The sequence below is a fragment of the Schistocerca gregaria genome, chromosome 7 (genome assembly GCF_023897955.1).
Source record: "Schistocerca gregaria isolate iqSchGreg1 chromosome 7, iqSchGreg1.2, whole genome shotgun sequence".
In the NCBI taxonomy this organism is placed as follows: domain Eukaryota; kingdom Metazoa; phylum Arthropoda; class Insecta; order Orthoptera; family Acrididae; genus Schistocerca; species Schistocerca gregaria.
Genome location: NC_064926.1, coordinates 73301572 through 73316124, shown reverse-complemented (window position 1 = coordinate 73316124; position 14553 = coordinate 73301572). Strand labels below are relative to the sequence as shown.

The 14553-nt window shown below is 36.0% G+C and overlaps 1 protein-coding gene across 7 annotated transcripts in view; it reads left to right on the top strand.

The window, feature by feature from the left end:
* LOC126281772 (carboxypeptidase N subunit 2-like) overlaps positions 1 to 14553 on the top strand; it is a 312044-nt gene that overhangs the window by 91247 nt on the left and 206244 nt on the right. For all 7 annotated transcript variants that reach the window (XM_049980973.1, XM_049980975.1, XM_049980974.1 and 4 more), the window contains one exon: positions 1247 to 1615. In XM_049980973.1, coding sequence (XP_049836930.1) covers positions 1247 to 1615 — 369 coding nt within the window. The remainder of the gene's footprint in view (positions 1 to 1246; positions 1616 to 14553) is intronic.

Sequence of the window (14553 nt, the reverse complement as noted above, 5' to 3'; positions counted from 1 at the left end):
GAGGAGATGAGGAAAGAAGCCAGAATAAGGACATCCCTATTGGATCGAACTGGCACATCTAGACTTCGATGGTACGAGCATGTGATGAGAATGGAGCCAACTAGAACAACCAAAATAAATTTGGAAAGACAGTTGGAAGACCTCAAACCCAATGAATGGACTTGATTAAGGCTGATCTAGTGACCAGAGGATGGGCAGTGGATGATGTTCTCTGGGAACAGATGTATTTGGACAGGACGAAATGGAAGAGGCTCATTACCAGTACCTGGGAAACTGGAACTGTTAATTGATGATGATTTTCATTGTAGACTGAGTTAAATGGGATAATTTTTAAGCTACATTCTGCACTTGTTAATGCCATGTGAGAAAATTTGTGGTTTAAGTATAAACTGTGGAACGTCGTCTGGTGTGGTGATACATTTATGAAAGTGAAAAGTGTCTATGAAACTGAAATGTGAATAATATTTTGGATATAGTGCTGCATTATGTGTTTATGATATTGATAAAACTTTAATCAGAAATATAATCAAATATCTCTATGAAAGATTAGTGAGCCTACTGGCTTCCTTGCTTCAAATAGGTAACACAAAGAATGACAGTCACTACAGAAGCTTCTAAAGTGCAGTCAAAATATTAACCTTCTTTGCCATTTCTCATCTTCATTTACTGTGCAGTGCGAGTTATCCATCGAATCAGGCAATAATTATTGCTATCCTCTGTAATAGTGTTGCTGTTTGATGATATCTTGTTTTCCTGTGTGGTCTTCCATTTTTGTGAGTCAGTAAGCAGTTTTCTAGAGGTCTCCTTTGTAACTTCTTGACTAATGTAAAAAGATTCCTCGCGGTGTACGAACCTAAGAAATTCAGAAATACAGTGTGGGACAGTTACTAAGATTTGCTTTGTTTAATTTTTATTAATAATTTTTGGTAATTCATGATACTTTTATTTTAAATAAAAACAAATCATAATATTTATATTATATAATTAAAAGAGGTATTGCATGATTATACAATTTATTTTTAAGTTGAAATTACTTTCAGCATTTAATAAAGAAACTGAAGAAGACACAAGAATCATATTTTTAACTATCACTAGAAATACTCATGACCAAACAAATACAATCTGTATTTATTAGATGCCTGATTGCCAGAAGGTAGTGACATACTGAAAATCTGTTGAATTTTTTTTTTTTTTTTGAACCGTCACTCTGTATTGTAAGCTGATATTTTTATGTGACATGTTACAGATACACTCCAAATCTGGAATATCTAAACTTAACTAAAGTGGGTTTGCGACAGCAACTGTCAGCTGACATGTTTTCGCAGTTATATAAACTGAAACATTTGGCAATACAAGACCATGGGAGCATGCCAGAGTTGCCAGAAGATGTGTTTAAAGGACTTGGTGGATTGGAAAGCTTGTACTTGTATAACAATGGACTCCTGCTTCTCCCTCCTAATATTTTTGCACCACTGACCAAGCTGCGACTATTGAACTTAGCTGATAATAAGTTCCGAAGGCTGCCAACAGGAATATTTGACAAGAATTTGGAACTACGTGAGCTTATACTGAATGGAAACCATTTGAAGAATCGTTACAATCCACACTTGCTAAGGTAATAACAATCAGTTGTTGCATATTATGCCATATGCTTTGTGCTACTTGTGGATACACAGAAAAAAAAGATTTTCCGACTTTTAGCAAAACTCTTCATCACCCAAACTTAAGTCTGGTCTCATGTTCCCATAAAATATATCATTGTATAATTACAATTTCTGTTTTAACAATAATCTTCCAACAAATATCAACTGTTCTCCCATTATTTCTCTCATTGCACCACTTTTACAGGGGCTCATTGCCAAAAATGTTATGATACTTGAAATTTCACGGTGGAAACAACAAACAGAAAATGAGGATATGCAACTATTCAGCTTTAGGTTAAGATAACTTGTTAGTCCAGAGATTGGAGCCATCTAGGAGAGAGGGATGTTTGCACATGTCTGTAATCAATAAGGCATCTCTCTCACATTTGCATAATATGCAGCATGGTCTCCATATAATAGGCTGTGATAAGAAGTTACTTGTACAGCTAATTACCAGAAGCAACTGTTGTAACAAAAGTAGCTTATGCATCATCTTGTAGTCATTTTCAGTGGTTTCACAATACCTTTCTTGGAGTCAATATTTCTCAGAACAGGGCATGAGAGTAATTGTACTTACAGTTAAAGAAAGGTTTATTAGGGCAAACTGCTGCCACTTAAAAACTGTCGATCTGGAATAACACTCATTCACATACCATGAATTTCTAGTAACAAAACGGGAAAATGAGAGAGAAAATGGAATAACAGTACATATGTTATGCCTATCTGGGCACTACCTAGAAATTACTGAACTGTCACAATCATATCTAGTTGAATTCAAGCCAATGACTTACAATAGTTGAACTATTAACTGGTTAAAGGGGAATGACCAAATGAAAGGTGTAGAGTTAAGTTCTAGACCCCACAGTTCTCAATATGATCACACAGCTACTAAGTCATACATTTCCTGTTTATGTGTCTCTTTCTTATGTTAACTAGCATTTAATTCACTTTAATAAAGCAGAAATAAATTTAAAATCAGATAAAAAGGTCGCCTTAGGTAATTATCCTTTCTTCATAAAGGAGTTCAACAGTTGTATATTCTCTTGAAGAATACGCAGAGTTGGTGAGAACCTTTTTTAAAAAAAGGATTATATCATTTACATACACTACTTCTTAGTGTGTGTGGGAAATACCATCAATTTAGATAAACTTTCATTTTTTAAAGAATTTGTAATATTATGAATTTCAGGTTGAGAGCTACAGGTGTTTAAATTGCTTTATCAGTATCCTACTTTGATTTTTCTAATGAACAACTTGATGTGATTTATGTTCACTGCATTTAAGAAATAATTGTTTATATATTTGGTATCATTCCCTCCAGATTAGTATAGACATTTTATCCCATGTTTTACTATGTTCTGTATAAGTTTAATTCTCCTGTCTGAAATGTCCTTGCTGGTTGCCATAATGTTGTTTCAGAACTTCATGTAATAAGTTGCTTATCCTACCTGTGCACTATCAGCTGAGAGTTTATTTCAGTTCTGCAGAAAAATTTGTTTTTTCGTTTCAAGCATTGTCTACAATGACCTCATCAGTCAGGGTCCAAATGCATGCGGCTAGTGCAGGGTGCATTTCTGAAGCATTGTAAACGTAGTTTCACTCCCACAGAGGAGCCTTTGTATATGTGTTTGTTCATCTCTTCTCTGTAATTATTCTGTCTGCAGAAGAGGCTAACGTATTATCACTTATACTTAATTCCTATTGAAATTTTCTATGGCATAGTCTAGGAATCCCATAGTTCTTTAAGCTACAGATTTTCATTACATCAAACTCATTGAAGTAATGCCTTTATAATTCTGTTGGTGTAAATACAGTAATACAGCTAATGTCCACTGGAAAATATTTTTAATACTTGAGTAATGTAGACCTGTTGTACTGCAAATCAAACAGGCTTATTGTTGTGTTCTTGGCATACTATACACTGAGATGACAAAAGTCATGGAATACCTCACAATTTCATGTCAGACCTGCTTTTGCGTGGTGTAGTGGGGCAACTTGTCATGGCATGGATCCAACAACTCGTTTTAAGTCCCCAGCCAAAATATTGAGTCATACTGCCTCTGTAGCCATCCATAATTGTGAAAGTGTTGTTGATGGAGGATTTTGTGGATGAATAACTTCTCCATTATGTCCCATTAATGTTTGATGTGATACATATCGATTTGCCAAATAATTCTCTCGAATTGTCCAGTGTGTTCTTTAAATCAGTCATGTACAATTGTGGCCTGGTGACATGGCGCATAAAAACTCCATCATTGTTTGGGAACATGAAGGCTATGAATGGCTGCAAATGGTCTCCAAGTGGCATGTGGGTCAGAGGACCTAGCCTACATCATTATGGAGCCACCACCAACTTGCACAATGCCTTGTTGATAACTTGGGTCCATGGCTTCGTGGCATTTGTGCCACATTGAAACCCTAGTATCAACTCATACCAACTGAAAATGGGGCTCATCTGACCAAGTAACAGTTTGCCAGCCACCTAAGGTGCAACCAATATGGTCACAAACCCATTAGAGGCAGTGCAGATAATGATGATCTGTTAGCAAAGACACTCGTGTTGCTTGTCTGCTATCATAACCTATTAACACCAAATTTTGCCACACTGGTCTAACTGATAAGTTTATTGTATGTCCCAAATTGATTTCTGCAGTTATTTCATGCAGTGTTGCTTGTCTGTTAACACTGACAACTCTATACAGATACCGCTGTTCTCGGTAATTAAGTGAAGGCTGTTAGTTACTGTGTTGTCCATGGTGAGAAATAATGCCTGGAATTTGGTAACCTTGGCACAATCTTTAGACTGTGAATCTTAGAATATTGAATTCTCTAGTGATTTCTAAAATGGAATGTATTTCTGATATGGAATGTCCCATGTGTCTATCTCCAGTTATCATTCTGCATTCAAGTCTGTTAATTCCTGTCGTGTAGTCATAATCACGTAGGAAACCTTTTCACATAAAGCACCTAGGTACAAATGACAGCTCTGCCGATGCACTGTCCTTTTTTACTTGGTCTACATGATACTATTGCAATGTGTATATGTGCATATATATCATTATCCCACGATTTTTGTCACTCATTTACACATTTAGAGACAATAGAGCATAAGAATATAACCTTCTTACGTAGACTCTATATTTGTTGGTAATCTCATTTTAGATTATTTACATATGCTAACTACAATGAAACTGTTACACCTGCCTAATAAAATGTAGGACACCTGCGAGCATGCAGAAGTTCTGTAACACAATGTGACATGGACTCAACTAATTTCTGAAGTAGTGCTGGAGGGAATTGACACCATGAATCCCACAGGGCTGGGCATAAATCTGTAAGAGTATGAGGGATTGGAGATCTCTTCTGAATAGCACATTGCAGGCATCCCAGATATGCTCAATAATGTTCATGTCTGCAGAGTATAGTGGCCAGCAGAAGTGTTTAAACTCGGAATAGTATTCCTGGAGCCACTCTGTAGCAATTCTGTACATTTGGGGTGTCACATTGTCCTGCTCGAATTGCCAAAGTCTGTCAGAATGCACAATGGATATGGATGGCTGCATGTGATCAGACAGGATGCTTAAATACATGTCACCTGTCAGAGTCATATCTAGACGTATCAGGGGATCCCATATCACTCCAACTGCACACCCCCCACACCGTTACAGAGCCTCCACCAGCTTCAACAGTCCCTTGCTGACATCCAGTGTCCATGGATTCATGAGGTTACCTCCATACCTGTACGCATCTATCTGATGGATACAAATTGAAACAAGACTCATGTGACCAGGAACATGTTTCCAGTCATAAACAGTCCAATGTCGGCATTGATGGGGCCCAGGTGAGGCATAAAGCTTTGTGTCATGCAGTCATCAAGGGTACATGAATGGGCCTTTGGCTCTGAAAGCCCATGTCAATTGTAATTGTGTTTCATTGAATGGTTTGCATTCTGACATTTGTTGGTGGCTCTGCACTGGAATCTGCAGCAATTTGCAGAAGGGTTGCACTTATGTCATGTTGAACAATTCTTTTCAGGCGTTGTTGGCTCTGTTCTTGCAGGATGTTTTTCTGGTCGCAGCAATGTCAGAGATCTGATGTTTTACCAGATTCACGATATTCACGGTACACTCATGAAATGGTTGTACAGGAAAATCCACAATTCATTGCTATTAGAGATGCTGTGTCCCACCGCTCATGCGCCAACTATAACACAACATTCAAACTCACTTAAATCTTGATAACCGGCCATTGTATCAGCAGTAAATGATCCAACAACTGTGCCAGACACTTGTTGTCTTATATAGGCACTACCAGCTGCAGCACCGTATTCTGCCTGTTTGAATATCTCTGTAGTTGAATAAGCATGCCTATACTAGTTTCTCTGTTGCTTTTGGATGCTTTCTTCTATTTAAAGAGGCTTCCAGCAGGGAGAGAGAATTCTCTCCAGTTCCTGTTGCATAGCAGCTTTCTGCATAAGGCGATGTGAGAGGTTCCATTTGATGCTTTCTTTAGCCTATTATACCTGTTCAAAAAAGCAGATAAAAGTTCACGTGACACCTTCCTGAAAGACAATCTCCACTCCTTTGAAATTAATAATATAAGTGTAGGCCAGATGTGGCTTGAATTCAAAGAAACCAGTACCAGCAGCAGTTGAGAGATTTATACCAAATAAATTAACAAACAACAGAGCTGATCCTCCTTAGTAAAAAAAAAAAAAAAAAAAAAAAAAAAAAAAAAAAAAAGTTAGAACACTGTTGCAGAAACAACAAAACAAACATGCCAAATTTAGACAGATGCAAAATCCTCAAGATTGGCGGTCTTTTACAGAAGCTTGAGATTTAGTGCAGACTTCAGTGTGTGATGCTTATAAAAGTTTCCACAATGAAACTTTGTCTTGAAACCTGGCAGAAAATCCAAAGGGATTCTGGTCGTATGTGAAGTATGTCAGCAGCAAGAAACAATCAATGCCTTCTCTGTGCAATAGCAATGGATATACTATCAAAGACAGGGCTGCCAAAGTCGAGTTACTAAACACAGCCTTCTGAAATGCCTTCACAAAAGAAGATGAAGTAAATATTCCAGAATTTGAATAAAGAACAGCTGCCAACATGAGTAACATAGAAGTAAATATCCTTGGATTAGTGAAGCAACTTAAATCACTTAATAAAAGCAAGTATTCTGGTCCAAACTGTATACCAATTAGGTTCCTTTCACAGTATGCTGATGCATTAGCTCCATTCTTAACAATTATATACAACTGTGTGCTCGACGAAAGATCCGTACCCAAAGGCTGAAAAGTTGTATGGGTCACACCAATATTCAAGAAAGGTAGTAGGACGCCAATATCGTTAATGTCAATTTGCAGCAGGATTTTGGAACATATATTGTGTTCGAACATTATGAATTACCTTGTAGAAAATGGTGTATTGACACACAGTCAAAGTGGGTTTAGAAAACATCGTTCTTGTGAAACACAACTATCTCATTATTCACATGAAGTGTTGAGTACTATTGACAAGGGATTTCAGATTGATTCCATATTTCTGTATCTACAGAAGGTTTTTGACACTGTACCACACAAGCGACTTGTAGTGAAATTGCGTGCCTATGGAATATCACCTCAGTTACGTGACTGGATTCATGATTTCCTGTCAGGGAGGTCACAGTTTGTAGTAATTGACAGAAAGTCATTGAGTAAAACAGAAGTGATTTCTGGTGTTCTCGAAGGTAGGCCCTGTGCTGTTCCTTATCTACATAAATGGTTTGGGAGATAATCTACGCAGCCGTCTTATGTTGTTTGAAGATGATGCTCTCATCTATTGACTAATAAAGTCATCAGAAGATCAAAATAAATTGCAAAATGATTTAGAATAGATACCTGAATGGTGCGAAAATTGGCAGTTGACCCCAAATAATGAAAAGTGTGAAGTCATCCACATGAGTGCTAAAAGGAATTTATTAAACTTTGGTTACATGATAAATTAGTCAAATCTAAAGTCTGTAAATTCTACTAAATACCTACGAATTACAACTATGAGCAACTTAAATTGGAAGGAACACATAGAAAATGTTGTGGGAGCCTAACCAAAGACTGCATTTTGTTAGCAGGAACTACTAATGAGACTGCCTGTACTATGCTTGTCTGTCACCTTTTAGAATACTGCTGCGTGGTGTGGGATCCTTACCAGATAGGAATGGTGGAGTACATCAAAAAAGTTTAAAGAAGAGGAGCAAATTTTGTATTATCTCAAAATATGGGAGAGAATGTCAAAGAAATCATACAGGATTTGGACTGGGCATCATTAAAAGAAAGGCAGTTTTCATTATGATGGAATCTTCTCATGAAATTCCAATCACCAACTTTCTCCAAGTATCTGGGATCTGTGTCACATAGGATTAAAAAAGTGTTCACATATGAAACTTTAATAAACAGAGTTAAATGCAATGAAAAAAATTGAACTGATAAGGTGATACACACAGATATACTAAGAGACTATTGCTAATTTTTACAGTACAGGAAATGAGGACTCACTACAAGACATTTAATGGCACTGTAGCATTTCAAAATTGTAGAAGGATCTACACATTTAGTCTCATGGCATATATGTATCAAGTTATAAACCACAAATCTATTACAAAACATCATTATATAGTTGCATGAACCTATAAATATAGTGTATCATTGATTTAAACTCAGTCAATATGTAAGACAGAACTTTAGAAATCACATCTTATATACTAAATTCCTGAAAGAAAAGAAAAGAAAAAAAATTATATAGTTGTATGAATATGTAAAAAGTTTATATTTTCTTCCATACTAGGTATCATTATGCATTCATGTTCAAAGGTGTTGTTTTCTATGTTAAAAGTTAACAGTACTTGGCATTTTACATACTTGCATTGCTTACCAGTAGCTCCTCTTATCCTTACACGTGCAATGGACATTTCCACAAAATTCTTACTATACTGGATCTTGTCTCTAAATTGTTCAGATATACCACAAATTGGGTTTCCTGTTTCCGTCAAACAGTTACCTTCCCACTGATAAAGCTTAATTTTAATGTAAGGATACCCAACATCCTAATCATCTCCTCTGTTGTTAGACACTTCATGTAGAAGATCACTTTCAGTTTCATCAAATGCTACCTCCACACTGTGTTTACAGGGCTTTATCAACTTTACTGGTATCATAGCATTACTCTGGTTCCTGATGTTGTTAGGTAAAGATCAAACACAATGAATGGATTCCATGGCACAACTAACATCACTTGTTACAGAAGGAACACAAAACACATTGCTGTTAAAATTTACTCTTCGTGATAAGATCTTCTTTCACATCATTCCACCAATCTAGAATGGCTAACCACAGCTAACTTATTCCAGAATGCACATTTCCCTATGTTATCATTAATCTGGTCTCAACCAAACTTCAAAAAGTTTTTTCTCTGGGCTCGCAGATAACTCTCCGTGATTCTCATTTTCATCATCAAATACATCACTCACCCTACCCTTATTATCAACATCATTCACAAATAACTCTGAAGCTTCGTTATTCTTATACTCCACAAATACCTGATACTCATCATTATCATCATCATCATTTTCTTCCAACATTTGCAATAAGCTACCAGTCTCAGACTTACCAACCTAAGTTATTTCGCATCTCTCATTCACATCTACATTAAAAATACCACCTAGTTTAGATCCAATACAGTCATCACCTGATTTACTTACATCAATAACAATTTTTTTCTGACCAAGAGAAGAAATCATTAGTACACACTACATCAAAATTCTCACTGCTCTCACATTCTGGGTTGTGATTAGCACCTACATCACCATAATTAAAGATAGTATCCCAAAACTTTTGATCAAAACATAAGTGAGAAATCTGATATTACTCCTGTTCAATTTCAGATGCATGTGCAATATCATTAACACTGTTATTATTGTCTAATTGCAAGTGTAACTTGAGGGTCCTTTGCTTGTTGTGTTTCCTCGCACTTCCACTGAGGTGAACTGCTGTTTCCCGAGTAGCTACTTCTATGATTATTCTCCTATTAAAATGCCCTTGGTTATCCCCATTATTCCTATCCTTCTGGTGTTCAAAATTTCTCTCTCTATTGACACTTTGATCCTGATATAAGTTACCATTATCTCTGTTTCTGTAATTATTCCCGTTGTGATATCTATCATTCCGATTATTATGGTACATACTCCTTTCTACTGCCATATCCAGCCTGTCAACATATCACAAAAATTGTTCAAGACAATCGTCAGGTCCATGCACTAAATTCCATCAGAACCTTTCTGGTAATCATGGTCATCTCATCAAATGGTTTGTCAGGGTGTGTTAATTTTTTAAGTTTATCCTTACAAAGCTCTTTCAAAGTACTGTCCCTATTCCTGTAATTAGGACCATTCAAAAATTCACTGGTAACTCCCCTGTTCAGCTTCTGACCAAAATTTATTTAAAAAACTTTTCTCAAAACTTTGATATGTTTGCCACTGGCTTAAATTTAAATTTACCCATAATAGAGCTTCACCTTCAAGACATATTTTAGCAGATGTAATTTTTTGATTGTAATTCATGCCTGACACAAAACTATGTTCACAGTGGTGCAGAAAATCCACTGGGTGTAAATTTTCTGATGGAAAACTTTCATTGGATAGTTGGATCATGCAATACCATTGTTTGAATACAGATTTTTGTGAATGCAGTTTTTCTGAACTGCTGAAATTTTTTGATCTAAATCATTTACGGAAAGTGTTTCTGAAGAAGAGAATTTTTTGTTAACATCGAGTATAGATTTAAATGCCCGGAAGTCGTTTCTGAAAGTATTTGTGTGGAGTGTAGCCATGTATGGAAGTGAAACATGGATGATAATTAGTTTGGACAAGATGAGAATATAAGCTTTCCAAATGTGGTGCTACAGAAGAATGCTGAAGATTAGATGGGTAGACCACATAACTAATGAGGAGGTATTGAATAGAATTGGGGGAGAAGAGGAGTTTGTGGCACAACTTGACTAGAAGAAGGGAACAGGTGGTACGACTTGTTCTGAGGCATCAAGGGATCATCAATTTAGCATTGGAGGGCAGCATGGAAGGTAAAAATTGTAGAAAGAGACCATGAGATGAATACACTAAGCAGATTCAGAAGGATGTAGGTTGCAGTAAGTACTGGGAGATGAAGAAGCTTGCACAGGATAGAGTAGCATGGAGAGCTGCATCAAACCAGTCTCAGGACTGAAGACCACAATAACAACAAATCATTTACATTAGTTTGCATGTTATTTTCAACATTTAAAATTTTTTGGTCTAAACTGGTGATGTTTTGTTCCATATTTTTCCACTATGGCTCTCTGTTCAACTCTGACATCATTAAAATTCTTCAATATTGTTTCCAATTCACTTACTAGCTCATTTTCCAAAACAACAAATTTATTTTGTAAAATGTCAACTTTTTCATTCACACTTTTTCACCTCTCTGACAACCCATTTCTTAGCTCTGAAACCTGATTACTAAGTTGGTCTATTTGGTATTGTACCCTATCCATTTTACTACTGTTTTCAGTTTTCAGATCATTTCATTGTCCTTACAGTGAAGTAAATTTTTTGGTTAACTGATCATAAACTGCACTAAACTTGCTATTGTTATCTGCCTTCATTTCCTTTAGTTCTGACTACAATTTCACTCAGCTCAAACATGACCTGACTGGATCCTACGGCTTTCACTTTTGCTTCACTCCTACCCTTGTCTCTGTTCATTTTGTTAACAAGTACACAAACAAATTAATTTCACAAACAGTTTGTACTTATCTTTCCTTTTTGATGTCCCTTGTTGTAGGTGTAATGTCCTCTTCCATTCAATGCGGTCCATCATTGTTGGTAGTATGTCATCCCTATTGATCGACTTTGTTGGGCAGTCCTCCACCTTCTCTATTCGCATGACCGGAAATCCATTTATATATAAACGGCAAATGACATATATCACTCTCCCTTCTTCTGCAACAGACGAACTGCATTATTAGTCAATTGATCCCAGACGATGCCACCACTTGTAATCTATCCTTCCCTCACATCATTTGTTGAATGTCACTGTCTTTATAATTAACTCTTTTAATAAGCTTCAAGAGAAGCAAGATTTATAATAAATATTTTACTTATCTTTTTTTCTCATACTTGGCTCTAGTTCTTCACGTTTAGGGACTGATTCTTGAAGCTGAAGTTTGACATTATAGGTTCTCATGGTTCCAATTGACGTAATAAATTTGAAGTAAGCCTGCACTGTATTTTTTGTTTTAGTCAAAAATTTTATTCTCTCATATTTTTCTGTATCACACTGTCTTTACAATTTCCATGTCAACAAAGCCGAAAATTACATTGTTCTTCCCAAAAATAGAAACACTTATGATCACATCATCAGAGGCATGCCCATTACTACTTCACTCTGTGGTACTAACAATATTCCAAGGGTTCATAAATTTTCTTGACAAATGAATTTCTATTAATTTGTGTTATCATTTTATAAATGAATCCAGAAATTAACATAATAAATAGTGCCAAATTGTGTAAATAATAACAGAAATTTTAAATGTGCCAAATATTTTGTAATTTCTAATGTTTCTAAAAGAAAATAATTTTTGATTGATTTTATTTATGGATTTATTGATCCATTTCATCTACAGCTGCACAATGTGCAAGAGATATTTGGTTTTTTTGTTAATATTAACAGTTTTACATATAATATACCTTTGATGTCTGCTTGTGTCTGCATATGTGTGGATGGATATGTGTGTGTGTGTGCGCGCGAGTGTATACCTGTCCTTTTTTCCCCGCTAAGGTAAGTCTTTCTGCTCCCGGGATTGGAATGACTCCTTACCCTCTCCCTTAAAACCCACATCCTTTCATCTTTCCCTACATCTACATCTACATCTACATGACTACTCTGCAATTCACATTTAAGTGCTTGGCAGAGGGTTCATCGAACCACAATCATACTATCTCTCTACTATTCCACTCCCGAACAGCGAGCGGGAAAAATGAACACCTAAACCTTTCTGTTCGAGCTCTGATTTCTCTTATTTTATTTTGATGATCATTCCTACCTATGTAGGTTGGGCTCAACAAAATATTTTCGCATTCGGAAGAGAAAGTTGGTGACTGAAATTTCGTAAAAAGGTCTCGCTGCGACGAAAAACGTCTATGCTGTAATGACTTCCATCCCAACTCGTGTATCATATCTGCCACACTCTCTCCCCTATAATGCGATAATACTCTCCTTCCCTCTTTCTTGATGAAGCAACCGTGGGTTGCGAAAGCTCGTAATTTTCTGTGTGTGTTTGTGTTTTTTTTTATTGTGCCTATCTACCAGCGCTTTCCCGCTCGGTAAGTCATGGAATCTTTGTCTTTAACATATTTGTACATAATAACACACATTAATATGTCAATTAATGATGAATACTTAAATAAATGTTGTTATGCTTTATACAGAGAGATAAAATACAAATGTTCTTCTGAATGAGGCTACATTGGGTAAACACACAAAAATTTAGTTTCGTAGGTATTCATTTACCGTGTAAAAGCAGTGATCAACCAAGTACAACTTCAGTTTAGATTTGAAGTGACCAATGTTTTGTATGTGTTTAATGGTATCTGGTAAGGCATTGTATAGTTTGATACTAGGATGGATAAGGCTGTTTTGAAATAACTTTGTGTTGGCACTTTGAACACGTACATCCAATTTTTGTCTCACATCATTCCTGTGTTTTGTGTGATTTTGAGTGATGAGTGGTCTTTTTGTATGTAAATTTTGCTTTAAATACATTATATTTTCAAGTATATATATGCAAGGAATTGGCAGGATCATCCTTTTTTTGGAAACAATAGGCCACATAATTTGCCATTATCTACCTGTTCCATTATTCTTATAATTTTTTTTTTAACTTTGAATGTTTTGATGGCATCTCCAGAATTTCCCCAGAACATAGTCCCATACTGGAGGTGAGAGTGTACAACTGCATAATATACACACTGAAAGGTGTTTAGCTGGTACAGTCGTTTAATGTGCGCAGCACAAAACTAGAAGTACTTAATTTTTTGTCCATTTGCTCAATATGTGCTTCCCATTTCCAGTTGTCTTGTAGATGAAGTCCAAGAAATTTGGTACAGGCTGTTTTGGCAATTGTCTGTCCATATAGCTCTAGATTGGGTGATATCAGATTTTTTGTTTGTGCTGTGTGTATATCCATAGCTACAGTTTTTTCAGTGTTTATTTTTAAGTCATTGTCATCAAAGTAACATGTTAGCCTGTCAGTGGTTTCTTTTATGTTTTTTACAAGAGTTTCTTCTGAGTTTCCTGTAATTAGAACACTTGTATCATCAGCAAATTGAAATACATTCAGAGCTAGTACACATCATTTGTAATAAAGAAAATAAAGTAATTTCATTTTACAGATTTTAGCTTGAATTATAACACATTGTGAACAAAATCATATGAAATTCTTTTAGAAAAAACAGATGAGATATTATTAACCCATTAAAAAAATTGATATCAATTAATTCTATCGGGAAAGAAATACTAGAGGGGGGGTGGTGGTCTATGCACAACATGCATCACCTATTTACTAAACCTCAATCCTGCAGAAATTTCAGTCTCCATCTTCACCTACCTTTCCTTGTCAATAATATAATCCTCATGACAGAGGAAATGGTAGCATTCTGCAGGCTTAAAACAGATTCTGTTTTCCTCATCCTTATGCAGGATTAAATCTTTATCACTATGGTGGTGAATCACAGTGATTACCCGACTGGAAGTCGCTGAAAATTGTCTGACTCTTCCACATATACTGTAAGATTTTCCAGAGCTATCTGATGCTAGAAGACCAACAAGATCTCTAGTTCTCAC